General features: G+C 34.4%; 1 protein-coding gene across 2 annotated transcripts in view; it reads left to right on the top strand.

Annotated features, from left to right (window-relative positions):
• Window positions 1-18,277, top strand: part of ZNF292 (zinc finger protein 292) — an 89,489-nt gene that overhangs the window by 51,196 nt on the left and 20,016 nt on the right. For both annotated transcript variants that reach the window (XM_026511846.4, XM_057311205.1), the window contains one exon: window positions 13,780-13,982. In XM_026511846.4, coding sequence (XP_026367631.2) covers window positions 13,780-13,982 — 203 coding nt within the window. The remainder of the gene's footprint in view (window positions 1-13,779; window positions 13,983-18,277) is intronic.

The raw sequence follows: 18,277 nt of genomic DNA, 5'->3' as shown, positions 1-18,277 counted from the left end.
TTTTTCCTACCTGGCTCCCCTCTTAACCATTTCTCCATGCTTTGCTTGATAGTTCTAGCGATGTTATCCATTCCTTAATTTTCACAAGCAGATTGTTTTTAGTACCCCCTTCCATTGTGGATATCCACAGATTAACTGCAGTATTCTCAAGACCTTGGAGAAATGCGGAGTGGATTCTGATTATTTAAATTAATAATAACAACATTTAAAAGTTGAGAATCTTAGATTTTTTTGCCTTTGGCATATTAGTTATATTCCCAGTATACTAATACCACTAAGATTTTGTTCTTACAATCAAATTATCCTTTCTAATTTATTCAGCTTTTGGAAATACTGGATGTAATAGATTAATAATATCAGATTACATTGTATAGTTCCTAACAGTTTGAAATGTGCTTTTATATTCATGGTTTCAAATTTAACCTTGATGATCCTGTGAAAAAGGTAGGATCTTTATTATCCCTATTTTACAGATGAGGAAACGGAGGCTCAGGAAGATTGGTTGTCTTTTCTATATTACATTGCCAGTGTTTTGAGGCAGAGCCAGGAATTGAAGTCAGGACCTCTCTCCTTTTTTATATCATGCCCTGTTGCACCTAGCTTAATAAATTGCACCTAGCTTAAATAAAGAATTAACTCCATTTTTCTGTTGTCAATTTCTGAAGAGCTTTTTTTTTTTTTTTTTTGCTAAACTCAACACATTACACTAAAGCAAGAAAATGGTACCTTCACCTTAGCAGAGATTTAAAATTTATTTTTAAAAAATATGTGCTCAGTTTCCTTACTTGCTTGGATGTGCCTAACATCATTTCTGTTAACAAAGTCTCTGCCCATCTCTGCTGCTTTATTTCTTGTTCTTTGCCTGACATAGCTACTGGAGTAATTTGGACTATTGAGCCAAGAGGAGTTTCTTACGATAGCAGTAGTTGTAGGTAGCCAGACTTTAATACAACTCAGTGAAGCAATCAGATGTTAAACGACAGAGTTTTTGCAGCCATAATCTTTACTTGGTCCTCACTTACTTAGAATGTCTCTTTGATGGGAGTCATTTTACAGATAATCACATAAACTTAGAAGTGTATGTTTCATAATTACATCTTTTGAAAAAGTTGAAGGAGTTAACATTTTACACAAAAATATTAATTTATTTACATGTTCAAACTTGATGACTCAAAAGGATGGGGAACTTTAAGCTTTAAATATCCAGCCTCTTAGTTTAACTTAACTACAGCAAGTTTGTAGAGAACCAGAGCTTAGAGAATAATGAATACACCTTAGGAGGCTATGCTCATTAGTTTGTTTATAGTGAAGCCTTTGGAGGTTTGATGTAATATTTGAACAGTAATCTACTTAATCCTGAACTTTTTTTTTAATTGAGTAAATTTGGATTCACTAAAACCCAGCTAACCCAAGAAATGCTCTTTGATTTGGGGAATTGAGGGTGGCTGAAAATGCTGGTTTCACTTTAAGGTTTTAGCATCTTAGAATGAAGTAACTCTAATAACTAAATCAACATAGTTCAAGTAGATGGCCTTTGAATATCACAGGAACTTTAAGCTTATATATTACTTGTACCTTTCTTTAGTCATAGTCTCAGAATTAGAAAGACAGTAACGCTTATTTTTTTACCCAATTTCAGCTCCCTTCTAAATATCACTGATAAATAAATTGGCTTTCTCTTAAACACCAATTTCTTCCCTAGAGAGGTGATTTGCTGTGTAGTTCAGTCTGTTCTTAACCTGTGATTAGAAAATCTTCACTACGAAAACTGTGAAAACAGTATTCTTAGAATTTCATCTTTTGAATCTAGTGCTACCCCTAGAGCCATGCCAAACAAAGTATAAATCCCTCTTCTCGTGCCATAGCAATTGAGATTTTTAAAGATTTTAAATCTAAATCGTGATTCCTGGTTTTTTTAGTGCATTTTGTTGTTCTCTTTAATATGTAATTCTCAGAATCTTATGTGTACCCTAAATATAATCTGGCTGACTTTGAGGTCATTGGTACTCTCATTTTTCATCCTAACAATTTATACTTTTAGTGTGACTTAAGGTGACATTAAACTTTGTGGGTAGCTATATCATTCTCACAACTCAGTGAGATTACTAAAATCACACAAAAATTTTAAAAAATAAATGCTACCCTTAAATTATCAACTGCATTTTTATACTTTGTCTTTTGGCACACAAGGCATTGCTTTTTTTTTTTTTTTCTTTCTGCTTAATTTCACTGTTAGATTCATTCTGTGTTTGCAACTTTTCAGTATTCTTTTCAGTCTTGATTTTGTTATCCAAGGTTTTTGTCCTTACCAGTTTCCTCTTACTAACATATATTCTGTTGGCATCCAGGTCCTTGAAAATAACCATAAAATGGTCATGTCCAGAAACCTAGCCCCTCGGATACTTACGAAATCTTCCTTCTTACCTTCAGTCCTTTAATCAATACTCTTTGATTATGGTTGTTTGATAAAATATGCCTGTTTTTCCTTTGTCTGCTCTGTGGTTCTCCTTTTGTGTAAATAAGGATTTGATGAAAGACCATAACACCATAACAAGTATTTGGCTAGAGTTCTTTTAAGTAATAATGTTTAATATTGAGGTTAGTATGACCTAATTTATTATTTTTTAAAATGAACTTTTTATTTTAGAATAGTTTTAGATTTACAGAAAAATTGTGAGTTCCCCATATACCCCACTACCAGTTTTCCTTATTCTTCATATCTTACATTAGTATGATACATTTGTCACAGTTAATAAACCAGCATTTATACTTTGTTATTAATTAACTTCCATACTTTATTCAGATTTCCTTAGTTTTTACCTAATGTCCTTTTTCTGTTCCAGGATCCCATCCAGGATACCACATTACATTTAGTCGTCATGTCTTCTTAGGCTCCTCTTGGCTGTGACAGTTTTTCAGACTTTCCTTGTTTTTGATGACCTTGACAGTTTTGAGGAATACTGGTCAGGTATTTTGTAGAATATCCCTTAATTGGGAGTTGTCTGATGTTGCTCTCTTGATTAGAACTGGGCTTGTGGATTTGGGGAGGAAGATCACAGAGGTAAAGTGCCATTGTTATCACATCATATCAGGGGTACATACTATCCACATGACTTCTCATTGTTGATATTAACCTTGCTTACCTGGCTGTGGTGCTGTGTTTTGTCAGGTTTCTCCACTCTAAAGTTACTCTTTTTCTCCCTTTCCATATAGTACTCTTTGGAAGGAAGTTATCATGCAACCCACACTTAAGAGGTGGAAATTTAAGCTCCACCTCCTGGAGGGGGGAAGTATCTACACAGATTATTTGGAATTTACACAGATTTCCCCCATTTATTCAGTCATTTATTTATATCAGTATAGACTAAGGGATATTCATTTTATACTTTGGTATAATCCAATACTATTATTTATTTTGTTACTCAAATTGTCCCAGCCTTGGCCATTGCGAACCCTCTGATTTAATTTCTGTGTCCCTTTGACATACCCTTGTCATTATAGATTATGTTTTTTATTTGAGTACTTTCTTGCTTTCTAGCTCTATAAGGTACTCCAGCTTATTTTCCTTATTTCCCGCCCCAGTTGTAGAATTGGCTATTTTTCCAAAGAATCCTAGTTCTTTTTTCTTGGAGAACAGTAATAGACCTGATAACTGGGTGTGTTTATTGCTACTGAAGTGACATTGCTTCTAGGGTATCATTGCTTCTAGGACCTCTCAACAGACAAAGCAAGAAAATATATGTAGGTATACTAATCTGTGTGTAGACACATCTGTAAATATTTCCATATGTAACCAGCTGTATTTATATCAAACTAAATAGAAAGGTTCATCCTAATGTCTTCCACTCTAATCCATACCACAGGGATCGTTCTTTTCTCCTCTTTTTGCTTATCTGTAACTTCTCACTTCAACAGAATGTCCTATAATTGGAATCATGCAATATTATAGTCTTTTCAGACTGACCTCCTACCATTGGCCATCTATATACTTAATCAGTGTTAGTGTACATGTATAGTGGTTTCAGAATTGATAACTTATACCTCTGTGGAAAACAACTTTACTGATTAGAATACAATGCTTATGTACGATTTCTCTTGCCATTTTTCTTATAGACTCTGTTCATCCAGAGTTAGTTAGGTGAGCACTTTATTTCCCTTCCTCTTTCAGTGAAGTTCTTTCATAACATTTATAATACACATTTTTTTTTGCCATATTAATTTCATCCTGGGCTTCCCCAACCTCCTAAATTTTTAAAAATTTGCATACCTTAAGATTTCTTGTTTGTGCTGTAAAGTTCTATAGGCTTTGGCAAATGCATAGTACGATGTATCCACCATGGCGGTATCATACAGAATAGTTTCACTGCCATAAAAAATCAACTGTCTTCACCCACTGAAGCCTCTCGTGAACACCTGATAACTACTGATTTCTTTACCATCTCTATAGTTTTGCGTTTTCAAGATTGTCTTACAATTATAGCCTTTTGGCCTAGCTTCTTTTACTTGGCAATATGTATTTAACATTCATCTATGTCTTGTGTATCTCAACAACTCATTCCTTTTTATTGCTGAATAGTATTCCATGATAGTATGTGTTATATGAATGTACCAGTTTCTTCATTCACCTATTAAAAGACATCTTGTTTACTACCATTGCTGTTTATGAATAAAGCTACTGTAAACATTTGCATGTAAGTTTTTGGGTGGATGTAAGTTTCACACGAGTTGGGTAAATACTGGGGTAAGATTGCTAGATCATATGGTAAGACTGTGTTTTGCTTTGTAAGAAACTGCCAAACTGTTTTCTAAAGTGCCTGTACCATTCTGTATTCTCACCAGCAGTGAATGACGATTCATGTTACTCTAGACCCTCGTTGGTAATTGGGATTACCTATTTTGGTAATTGCAGCCATTCTGATAGGTGTGTCGTAATATCACATTTTTGTTTCAGTTAGCATCTCTGTGATGACATAAGACACTGAACATGTTTTCATATGCATATTTGCCATCTGTATATCTTCTTCGGTGAGGCATCCCTTTAGATTTTTTTTCTATTTTTTAATCAGGTTATTTGTTCTCTTATTGTTAATTTTTAACAGTGCTTTGTATATTCTGGATACGAGTTCTTTATCAGACATGAGTGTTGCAAATACGTTCTTTCAGTCTGTGGCTCATCCTTTTTCTTAACAGTGTCTTTCACAGAGCAGAAATTTAAAATTTTAATGAAGTCCAACTTATGAATTTTTTCTTTTGTGGATCGTGCTTTTGGTGTTTTATCTAAAAACTCATTACCACTATGTTAACTATACTGGAATTAAAATGAAATAATATAAAATAAAAATAGCAATGCATACATACATACTCATTACCAAACCTAGAGTTCTATAGATTTCTTTCATAGAAGTTTTATAGTGTCACATTTTACATTTGGGTCTCTGATACATACTGAGATAATTTTTGTGACAGGCATAACCTAATTTATGATTAATGAATCTGTCTTGGCTCTTAATGCTCATGAATCTTCTGAACAATCACACACCATGCTTTTAATATAATTAATTTTGAGACTCTTATTCAGGATTATATCTGTTGCTCATCCCTATCTTGAAAATTACTTTTTCCCATTTATTTCCATTTGCTGCATTGTTCTGCCCTTTTAAATACAAAGCTTATTAACAGAACCACCATTAGAGGAATTCTCCTTTTTCTCCGTTATCATAAATAATGCATAGTCAAACCCAAGTGGCAATCTTTTCTCCAGAAGTTACCCACCTCTGCTAGTTTGATTGTTCTCAACATTTTTGGTGTGCTATGGGTCATCTTGGGTTCTGGCTTTAATAACATCTTGCATAGGTTCGTAACACTTGTGTGTGCATCGTTGGTCCTGAGCCTGCTTTCCATTTTGTACAGATCATTTTACAGTCTAAACTCTGAGAGAGCTCCCTATTACAGTCACACTGAGTTCCCTCAAACCTGTCCCTTATACTTCTATATTGGGATAATTTGCAGTTGCACAAATTACATTTTTGTTAGCTTGCCAGTCCTTTCTTGAATCTTAGGCCCTGCAGTCTTCTCCCCCCACCCCGGAACCCCTTCTTTTTCAAAGGAAATTTCTTAAGCTTACCACAGTACTTATAAATCCTTAAGAATTTTGTGAGAAAATAAGTCTTTATTTCAGTAATAAACTTTGCATTTAAAAGTGAAGGTGGAAAAACTGTTCCCTGGTTTATCAGATATTAGCATACATAAGATGTAATATTTGAAGGGAGGGGAGATGGGAGGAGAGAGCAGGTGATAACTCATACTTTCCAGGTAAATAGGATGAGGTCAGATCTGATTGCAGGCAGCTGCATTTAGTTTTGGATAATCTCCAGTTCTTTCACCCTGATACTTTTGTTGTATTTTTCGTGTGTAGTATATATAGCTTTACATGTCTGTACAGAGAATGCCAGAAGAGGTGACTTCGAAAACTAGATTCAAATCTATTGACAGTTACTTTGTGTTAGGACATTTCTTACAGAGAGTCACTAAAAAGAGTACCTTAAAGACTATATTAAGTACTTTTAGAAATAACAGTTGGCCTAACTTGTTTCTCTTTGGTTTTGTTTCGTTTTTGTTTCCTTTTCCTTTTTCCTTTCCCTCCCTTCTTTTCTTTCCCTCCCTTCTTTTCTTTTCTTTTTTCTTTTCTTTCTTTTTTCTCTTTTCTTTTCTTTTCTTTTCTTTCTTGTTGTTTGATTTCTCTTTTTTTGCCTTATGGCCTTCTCCCTTCTGTGCCCTTAATTGATCTTGTCCTGATATAAAAAGTAAGTGAATGGAACATTTTAGATTTTATTTTTAAAAATCACTTCTAAATTAGACTACCTTTTACTTATGTATAACCCTTAGATCATTGAGGACCGGTGACTGGATAGAATTAAGCTGATAGAATTTAACTGTAGTAAGCCTATAAAAGTGTTCAGTCCCATTTTAGGCTGATGACATATTTATATTTAATGTTAATTATACTCCTATATAATTAAATATAAATGTAGTGACCCCCAAATCGTCATTTTTACTAGAAATGGTTTTAAAATACACTCATTGGTTTCTTGAAGCATTCTGTTTTAGTAAGTGTATTGTATAATAAAGTTACATGGATAAATACGTCAACTTAATTACATTCAAATCTCATAGTGAAATCTTATTTCACACGAAAATTTTAGTGTTGCTTACTAACTAGGTTCATCTATGGCATGGATATTTTTTTTAGTCCTCAAAAATTCTTTTTTTCTTTTTTTTAGATTTTATTTGAGAGAGTGTGAGTAAGAGAACAGGAGTGGGGCGTGGGGGGTGGGGAGGGGAGGCAGAAGCAGACTCCTCACTGAGCAGGGACCTGATATGGGTAGATCAGGGACTCCAGGATCATGACCTGGGCTGAAGGCAGACACTTAAACCAACTGAGTCACCCAAGCGCCTCTAGTCTTTAAAAATTCTGTTTTATAGCAACCAAGTCAAAAAATCAGTTATGATCAAAAGGTTTTACCGTAGTCAAGTAATGACCATGAAGTTTCAGATTTAATGAAAAAGCAAGCAACATGATTTAAGAAATTCTTAAATCTTTTAAGTAAAAAATTCTATTTCTTATAAATGTAACATATTCCCTCAGGAAAGGGTGAAGGGTAGAGTGAAGATTAAGACTATCCCTAATTGGTAATTTGGACACCGAAATACAGATACCTAGAGAAGTGTTCCTCAAACCTGTCTGTGATTAAATTACCTAGAGAGTTTTTAGACATTTCAGTGCTGGAGGCCTGCCTCAGACCAGAGGCTCTGGGTCTGAGCCCCAGGCATCAGTACTTTTTAGAAGATCAACATACTTATGCAGCCATGGTTAAGAACCACTTGCCTACAGCTTGAAGTATTGTGTTTTTATTAAATTTCTAAATGTGGGGGCCCCTGGGTTGCTCAGTCGGTTAGAGTTTTAGAGTCTGCCTTCTGCTGAGATCATGATCCCAGGGTTCTGGGATCGAGCCCCACACCGGGCTCCCTGCTCAGTGGGAATTCTGCTGCTCACTCTTCCTCTGCCCCTCCGTCTGCTTGTGCTCTCTCAAATAAAAAAATAAAATCTAAAAATTTTAACAAAAATTCTGAATTTGGATATTTGTGACTAACAGTACTGCCTTGATTTTTTAAATTTATTTTTTTATTGTGGTAAAAAACAGATAACAGTGTACCATTTAATCATTTTTAATTGTATAGTTCAGTAGTGTTAGGTATATTCATATTGTTGTAAAAAACATCTCCAGAACTTTTCATCTTGCAAAACTAAGATTCTGTAACTTTCTTTTCTTTTTTTAAGATTTTATTTATTTAAGAGAGCGTACACGAGTGGTGGGAGGGGTGGGGGGGCCAACAGATGCCCCGTTGAGCATGGAGCCTGACTCAGGGCTCAATCTCAGGACCCCAAGATCATGAGCTGAGCTGATGTCAGATGATTAACTGACTGAGCCACCCAGGCTCCCCAACAATTTTTTTTTTTTTAATTCTGTAACAATTTAATATCAACTCCCTCTACCACACCTCTCCCAGCCCCTGGCTAACCACCATTTTATTTTTGGTTTCTATAACTTAGATTACTTTTGTTACCTTAATAAGTAGAATCATATCATATTTGCCTTTTTGTGACTGCCTTATTTCACTTAGCATAATGTTCTCAAGGGTCATCCATGTTGTAGCACATCCCAGGATTTCTTCCTTTTTAAGAGTGAATAATACTCCACTGCATGGATGTATACCACATTTTGTTTATTCATTCGTTGGTGGACATTGGGGTTGCTTCCACTTCTTAGCTTTTATGAGTAGTACTGCTGTGAACATGGGGGTGCATGTGCATATCACTTGAAGACCCTCCTTTCAGTTCTTTTATGTACAAACCCAGAAGTGGAATAGCTGGATCATATGGTAGATAGTTCTGTTTTTAACTTCGAGGAGCTTCCAGATTGTTTTCCATAGAAGTTCCACCATTTTACAGTCCCATCAACAGTACACAAAGGTTCCAATTTCTCCACATCCTCACCAACACTTACTTTCTGAGTTTGTTGGGGTTTTTTTTTTTATAGTAATTTTTCTAATGGATTATGAGGTGATACCTCATTGTAGTTTGATTTGCATTTCTCTGATGGTTAGTTGGGTACCTTTTCATGTGTTCGTTGGACGTTTGTATGTCATCTTTGGATAAATGTCTGTTAAAGTCCTTTGCCCACTTTGTAATAGGTTTATTTGATTTTTTATTGTTGAGTTGTAAGAATTCTTTATATATTCTGGATATTAACCCCTTATCAGATATATGACTTGCAGATATTTTCTTCCATTACGTAGGTTGCCTTTTCACTTTGTTGATTCTGTCTTTTGATGCATAAAAAAAATTAGGTTTGATGTAGTTGCAGTTGGCTGTTTTTGTTTTTATTGTCCGTATCTTGGTGTCATATCCAGTAAATCCTTGCCAAGTCCAATGTCTTCAGGTGTATCTCCTTTGTTTTCTTTTAGGAGTTTTGTAGTTTTGGGTCTTACATTTAGATCTTTAATCCATTTTGAGTTAAATTTCTGTATGGTATATGGTAAGTGTCCAGCTTCATTCTTTTGCATGTAAACATGAGTTTTCCCAGCACCATTTGTTGAAGAGACTGTCCATTTCTCATTGACTGATCTTGGCACTCTTGTTGAAGATCATTTGACCATATATATGAAGGTTTGTTTCTGGCCTTTTTGCTCTGTTGCATTGCCTATATGTCTGTCTTTATGCTAGTACCACACTGTTCCGATTACTGTAGCTTTATAAATAATTTTGAAGTAAGGAAGTGTGACACTTCAGACTTTGTTCTTTTTCAAAATTGTTTTGGCTATTGGGAGTCCCTTGAGATTTCATTTGAATTTTAGGGTAAATTTTTCTCTCTCTGCAAGAAACATTGTGATTTGACAGGAATTGTATTAAATTCTTAGATAGCTTTGATAGCTGGACATCTTAACAGTATTAAGTCTTTGAATCCACAAACACGGGGATCTCTCCATCTACTTGTGTCTTTAATTTCTTTCAGCCATGTTTTGTAGATTTCAGAGTACAAGTCTTTCACCTTAGTTAGATTTGTTCCTAAGTATTTGTTGATACTGTAAATGGAATTGTTTTCTTAATTTCCTTTTCAGGTTGTTCATTGTTAGTATATAAAAATGCAACTTATTTTTGTATTTTAATTTTTGTATCCTATAACTTGGCTAAAGTCACTTATTCTAATAGTTTTTTTGTGGCATCCTTAGGGTTTCCTACATAAAAAATCATGTCATCTGTAGTCGGATTGTTTTACTTCTTCCTTTCCAATTTGGTTGCCCTTCCTCCCTCCCTCCCTCCCTCCCTCCCTCCCTCCCTCCCTCCTTTCCTTCCTTCCTTCCTTTTCTTTCCCTCTTCCTTTCTTCCTCTTCTTTCTTTCTCTCTCTCTCTCTTTCTTTCCAAATGGTAAATTGTTTTTAAGAGAAAATACAAATTATATTTTTTAAAAAGGAATAATTGATGCAGATTCAGGTAGGCCATGGTGAAAAGTTTAGAATTTACTCATGGAAGGCAAAGGGAAAGCTTTTGAGTGTTTTAAGCTGGAGAAGATGTGATGGTGTAAGGGTGGATGCAGAAGACTAGCAGAGTGCTACAAAGTGGTCTGATGGATTAATGACGGGCTGGGAGGAGTGGGTAAATGGTAGGAGTAGAGGTGGAGAAAAGTGAATGGGATGGAGTATTTAGGCATTAGAAGTGACAGAATTAGGAGGTGAATTGGATGTGTGGGTGAAAAGAAAGCACAAGAGAGCATTTTTTAAGGCCACTGTTAGATTCCTGGCTTGAGCATGACTAAGTGAATTGAGATAATACGTACTGTGGTATAGAGATTGGTTTGCAGAGTTTGAGATGCTTGCTAAATAGCTAGTTCAGAGATGCTGCAGAGGAGATTGTGGGCAAATCTGGCCATGGAAATACATGCCCAGTAGATTAAGTTGAGGGAAATCCAGGACCTAGTTAGTCTAAGCTTTGGTGCATAGGACATGCTCATTTAATATTTGTGTAATGATTTATCACAAAATCAACTTATATATTGTAATATAGTTAAAGTTACTTATCTTTAATGTAGAAACTAGTATTTTTTAATACCGCGTAAGTGGCATTCTATGCGAAGAAGCCATTCTTTCTTACTGAGCTAGCTAAATATTATTGATTTACATTATCGTTTTACGTCGTCCAGCTCTCTTGATAGGCTCAAATGTAGTAAAATCTGCTTTTCTGTTCAAGTCCATAAATACAGAGAAAAGAGATTAAAAGGCTGCACACAGTAAAATTCAAGATATTTTTATTTTTATGGGATGGAAGTGGAAAAAGCAGGGTAGAGAATGAGATGTGATGTGACTAGCTACTCAAGGATAAATATAAAACTTTTTTCATAAGTCTGGCAAGCCCTAAAACAGGTAGTCTTTGATGTGATATTATAATGCTGTAAGAAGAAGCATGCTCTGGATTGGAGAGAAGTAGAGAAAGATACAAAGGAATGAGAAATGGAAAAAGGCCAGGAAGAGTAAGCATTCTGCAGGTTCTGAATTGAGTATTGAGATATAATGTACTTTTGATCCATTTGAATCCTGAGCTTCGGAATACACGATTATTTTCCTTTAAAAGTTAATGCTACTTTACAGCTCTTTACTGCTATAAAGTGCCATTCTAAATAGAAGTAGACACACTTAATGTGAATTTGGTTTTCTTATCCCACCACTGTATTAAGCTGGAAGTCAGAAGACACATTATTCTGGTCCTGGTTCTGTCATTAACTGGCTTTATGACCCTAGGAAGTTACTTACTTTCTGTGAGCCTCAGTTTACTCATCTGCCAAATGATGGAGCTGGACGAAATGATCTATAAAGTCCCTTCTGCTCTAATATTCTATATTTTCTTTGGAAACAGTTTTGCCCTAAGTGTGGCAGTGGTTTCCCATCATTTAAAAAAAAAAAAATCTATGTTTTTGAAATTTTACAATATTAACATATATTCTCCTATATATTGAATTAGCACAGAAAATTATTTTGCACAATTTGTCATTCTAATTTATATGTTGCTATTTGAGATTTTTAGGGACTATTTGAGATTCTATTCAGTGTCATCAGTTTTGTTAAATACTTGCCACTTTTAAATAATTTCTTTGCCACAGTCCTCAGAATTTGTTAATTATGAGTTTTAGTGGGAGTGTTTTAAGTAATTCCCAGACTTTTTATTGTTAGATTTTCCCTTTTGAGAGAATTATTGTATTAGGAAACTAAGCTTTAGTTTTTTAAGTCTATGACTTATTTATAGCCAGAAAACTTTTAACTTTTTTTTTTTTTAAGTTTTCATTTAGAATCTTTCCTGATTTTGGTTTGGCAGTGAAATAAACGGTGAAAACATACTTGCGATATAATTGTCTGAGTGGGATCATGTGATACTAAAAAAAGTAATGCCCTGTATATGTGAGACATACAGTCAGAGGCACCACAGAGTTAGGCATTTAGTTTTATTTATCCGTGTTCAATCTTTATACTTTTTGATTTAATGTGTCAGAAGAATAGAGTTTCAGGTACAAAGGTCTAGACTTCAAGAAAAGGATGGAATTTGGGATCCTGTGTTAAAATGCTTATATGTTCATGGTTTTAATACTGAGGAGCCATGATTATACTGTTTCATAGAAGAATCTTTACACAGTGGAATACAGTGCAGTTAGATCTAAAAAATAAAAGTACTAGAGGGTAGCAAAGGATATTTAAAGAAGGAAGAACATCTCTCATTCTCCATCTTTTAACCCACAAATTACTTACTAGACATATCTTCCAGTCTGTTCATAAGTAAAAAAATTGTATGTTTTATTTAGAGTATTTAAAATTGTATTACTAAAAGCCTTCCAAAGGTTTCAGGCTAACTATCACCAAGTAAAATTTTAAACATGATTTTCTCATTCTGGTAAGGAAAAGAGGGAAGAGTTTAAATTTGTACTTGTTAAAATTTGAAGTCTCCTTCACAAATTCGAAAAATAAAAAATTTTATTTGTAGCTGAGAAGACAAGCAGTAGGAAATTTGAAGATTTGAACAGAATAGAAATGTATTATGTGTAAGTGGGTCTTAAGCAAATGTTGAGGTTTATCAGTTGATGTTTAAAAATTATAAACCTACAGAAGTTTCAGTAGACTCCCCCTACCCCTTATTTATTTTTCTGTAGATAATTCATTTGTCCTAAAACATCTATTAAAGCAAAATAGACTTCACCTTTGTAAAATAAAAAATACATCATCAGTATTGAATGCAATATTGGTTGAATCTTATCTTCTAGAATATCCAGTGGTTACCAGTATAAGTGTGTCATTCCCCAGCACTGCAGATTTCCAGGGATGCTAACTTCTGATATTCAAGAATAAATGCTGTGGGGAAAAGAATTTAGTGTAATTTTAATAGCATGGACTGTTAGAATTCAGTGCAAAATTATTATCATAAAGAAGTTAATTCACCTCATTCTAAATGGTACTCCCAGGGGTAAAAATATTTAATGCAACTTTCAGAAGTTAGCAGTGGAATTTTCTTTTGCTTATAAAGTCAAGTATTTTATAGTATCATGACAGTAATAGAAAATTGCAAAGCAAAAAAAAGAGTATTAGTTCCTGTGCTTTAAAAAAGATATTCCTTCTAAGTATTTGTATTGCAAATGAATTATTACCAAATGTTAATAATCTATTATGTCTTGTTTTTTAAAGTGAATGAATTTTTAGCTTTTGAGGGTCCCATCTTGTTGGATATGAGAATTAAACATCTAATCAAAACCAATCAGTTAAGTCAAGCAACTGCTCTAGCAAAGCTGTGTTCTGACCATCCGGAGATTGGTACAAAAGGTAGTTTTAAGCAAACTTACCTTGTTTGTCTTTGTACATCATCACCAAATGAAAAGTTAATCGAAGAGGTGAGTATGGTTTTTTTTTGTTAGTAATTATTTTTAAAAGTGAAGAAGTTAATTTTTAGTTAGAATGTCTTTGACTTCTTTTAGATAGTGAGGGACTGTTGTCAGTCTTAAATTTTAGTATGCTCTGGGGTAGTGATTCTAAGCAGCTTTCAGGGTTATATGTAAACTGATTTCATCTAACTTCTTTTTAAATTGAATCTTTTTACTGCTTTGGTTAAATTATGGAAATATGGAGGTGGCTTAAAAATTTAGTAGGATGTTTTTATTTGTTAGCGATTGGGCCTAAACTTTACTGACTTCAGGATACCTGTAGATCTAACTGGCTAATTTAAGTACCTATAGAATTTATATGACTTCCTCCTAAAAATATGTTCTCTGTTTTATACACACACACACACACGCATAATGTATTCAAAAACAGAATGTATTCCTAGGGAGAAGTCATATAGATAGATAGGTATTTATATATATTAAGGTCAAATTTTTATCTGCATATTTAATGTAAAACTTTATTCTCTGTGAGACATATGATTTTTTTACTTCTAGTTTGGCATAAAGCATAGTATTCATGTATTTGTTTTATACTACAGAATTCTGAGATAGAATCATGGTCCAAATGGGAATTTGCATTTTGGAGGACTCATAATTCTAAAATGAAGTTGGAGACAGGGTAGGAAAATTAAAAGTTGTTGATCAAGAAACAGGGAATGTGTATTTAAAAATTTAGATAAAGAAAACTATAATGTGTTGAACAGTGTTGATTGAGCATTTAATGCACACAGGTGTCTTGTCTCTCTAATGTAAGTATCCTTCAACCCCAGAGCAATAGAGAGAGGAGAAGAAAATGACAGAGGACACACTTAAAGATGTAACAGGAAGAGTTGAGATACAAATCAAGACAATTAAGACAGCTTGCATGATCAGCTGATTAGACAGATACTATAATCAGTCTGGAAGAAGGATAGCTTCAGACAAAAAGCTGAATGCCCATATGAGGTTAGAAGTTGTAATTATAGTGGTAATTGTGTGATTGATTGATTGGTTTGAGAAAATAAAGAGGAAGATGGTAGGCTTGAACCAAGATTAGAAATAAGGTTGTTGTGGATGGTGAGGATAATCAGGGTACTGGGAAGAGTGATGTTTGGCAGTTCCTAGGCTGGATAGACTAGAGTTCAGGGCTGTAGCTTAGGAAATTATATTATTAGTTTGGACATATAGAAGATTGAAGTTTTCTTACTAGTTCAGAATAGCTATGTAGACAGTTAACTGGCAGACATACAAAGTTTCTTGAGATAGCTTTTGAAATGTGTTTAACAGTTTTTCTAAAATTCTTAAATTATTGTGTTGCTGCTACATCTTAGATATTTTTCAGCTTCTTAGTAAAGCTTTCATTATCAGTTCATTCCTTGCCCTTATGTCAGTCTTCCATTCATCTCTCCTCCCTTCATCAAATTTTTATTAAGTGAATGATGGGTGCTAAGTAGTGGGGGGTTAAATGTGAGTTAAGGCATAAGTCTTAGCCTAAAGAAGCTTAACTTCTAATAGGAAACTAAACATAGGGTCATTAGGTTAGCTCTGAAGTCCCTGTTTGAAGTTGAAGACTATGAATTTGTAATCTGCAGGAAAAATCTGTATTTCTGACTCTCTTGAATAATCAAAAGATCTTGCAGTACTGAACTTAAGTTCCCTTTGATTTAATTTTTCAGAGTTGAGTAGCAGCAGCCTAGCTTGCTCTGGGAGATCCTCAGGAAAATTCCCTGTGAGGTCCCCAGGTATCTGTGATGTCATATAAAATGATTTTTTTTCCTTCTTACATTAAGCAGTAGAATTAAGGCTTTTCATGTTTTTAAACAGAGTTCACCAAAGTCTCACCCAGAAACAACTCTAGATCATAAAGTGCAGAACAGGACAGGATATGTGTAAGTCTACACATTCCTTGTTAAAACAAGTCCTCTTTTGCTTAGAGGTTGTTTGGTTACTCTTTTATGTTCCCATTACCAACATATAGAAATTTTTTCTTCATTGTTCCGTGTGAAGTGGGTTAAGATTGGCTGTCACCAAGGCCTGTATTATTTCTGCCCCAAGGGAAGGTAGTCACTTTGGAACAATTGCCCGGGTATTGCCCCCTTCAGATGAGGTATGCTCTCTCTCACACATTGATTTGCTTTTACCTGTCTGGTTCTTATAAGCATTTGAGTTTTTTACCCATTCCTTAGTGTATGGTAAGAATAGATATTGGAAAGACTCAACTCTGACCTGAATTCTGTGGTCCTTTTGAGGAAATCCTTGTCCAGGAAAGCCAGTAGGCAAGGAATTGAGTAGGATTTTCCCAGGATCCTTTCATTGTAATCTACCAGCTAGCCCTGGTAGATGGCTGAGGAATGGGGCTGAGAGAGATGAGTATTTATCTGGCTTCTCTGGAAGGAATAGCTTGGCCTGTATTCTTGGTATACGTATAAAACAAAGTGAACAGTGTTTTAGTATTTTAGATCTATTTAGAGCCAGTATTTCTATTGGTTTTGTCATTAAACATAAAATTTAAAAAGTAAAATCCTCTTTTTCTCTAACCATCCCTTCCCCATTTAATACTCCCCCAAGTTTAAAATTTGATACATAACCTTTCTGATATTTTTCTATGCACATACATATATTTTTATATGCTTCAAACTTATATATACACACCCTGACCTGCTCGTCACTTTTCCCCATTTATTATGGGCATCCTTCCATATCGTTCCATATAAATCGACCTCATTCTTTCTCATGGCTGCATAATTCCATAGTATGGATTTGTAATATCTTTAGTCAGATTGCGGACATTTAAATGGTTTCCTTATATATACATCCTTTCATTCTTGTCAGGGGTACACTGGTAGGGCAAATTTCTGGAAGCAGAATTGCTGGATTAAGGAGTTTACACATTTTAAATTAATAGATAGAGCCATACTACCATCCAAAAAAGATTATACCAATTGTACTCCCATAAACAGTATATCAAATTTCCTCTTCCCTAACACTGGAGATTGTCTTTTAAATGTTGGCTAACCTGAGAGTTAAAAAATAGTAGGTCATGATTTGATTTTATGTTTTCTTAGTACGGTAAATTTACCATTTAAGTTCTTCTTTATTTTTAAGGTTTATTTTAGAGGGAAAGCTAGTGGGGGGAGGGGCAGAAGGAGAGAATCTTTCAAGCAGAAGGATGGAGTGGGGGGGGTAGATGGGGGAGGTGGGGGGGGGCAGAGGCTCCATCCCACGACCCAGGAGATCATTACTTGAGTCAAAACCAAGAGTTGAAACCAAGAGTCCAACACTCAACCAGCTGAGCCACACAGGCGCCTCTAAGTTCTTTTTTAGTTGGAAAGCAATTTTATGTTGATAAGCAAGACCTTTTAAAGGTACACTTGGCAATGTATGTAGAATACTGGTGAAGTGTTCTGTATTTTTTGAATACCTGGCATAAGGAGCCATATTAAAACATAAAAATCATTATTCACGTTCTTGAAATGATTTTTCTGTTTTAGAGGGAGTTAGCATAATATGTCTTTAACAAATAGATCATTCTGACTTTAAAAATTTGTTCACAGTTCTAAATTTTCTGGTGTTTAAATTTTTGCTCATTTTTCAAAGCAATAGAGAAAAGATGTCTCTAATATATTGTCATTGTTTAGGTATATACTGGTAATTCCTACTTTTGATGCCTTGGATTTAAAAAAAATAATTCTTGTTCATTAATAGCTATATTTGACTTGTATTTCACTTTCATGGTTTGAATTCAGCCATCCATTAGATGGTTTCATTTCCCTGCCATTCTCTTTAGTGTCCTGTTTTTCCGGGAGGACCATCTAGTGGCAAACCAGGGAAATGAAAGCTATGAAGTACACAATAAAAATTGTTTTCCTAGTATACCTATAAAAAGTGAGGTTTTCTGTATTACCAAATATGGCAAATGTTTCAGTTGATATGTTGTATATATGTGAAATAAATATATTGAGGCTATTTTACATACAAATACATATATATTTCTAATTATTAAGTGTAAGCTAATAATATAGGTAATGTCATTGGGAAAATAAATTTCCTTATATATAATGTACACATTTTGTATCATTTGAGCATTCAAGAAGAGTGGCTTTGGTTTTAGAAGAACAACAACAGCAGAAGATCAGATTCAAAACAAATCACACTTTCAGGATATAAGATTTTTTATTAAACCTAAACATGTAAAAATCAGTATTTAGCAATAAAGGGCCTCAATTTGCTTGTGCATGGGGAATTCTGAAAGAGCACAGACTTTG

This window comes from Ursus arctos, unplaced genomic scaffold, assembly GCF_023065955.2.
Source record: "Ursus arctos isolate Adak ecotype North America unplaced genomic scaffold, UrsArc2.0 scaffold_13, whole genome shotgun sequence".
Taxonomy (NCBI): Eukaryota; Metazoa; Chordata; class Mammalia; order Carnivora; family Ursidae; genus Ursus; species Ursus arctos.
This window is presented reverse-complemented; position numbering and strand designations above follow the sequence as displayed.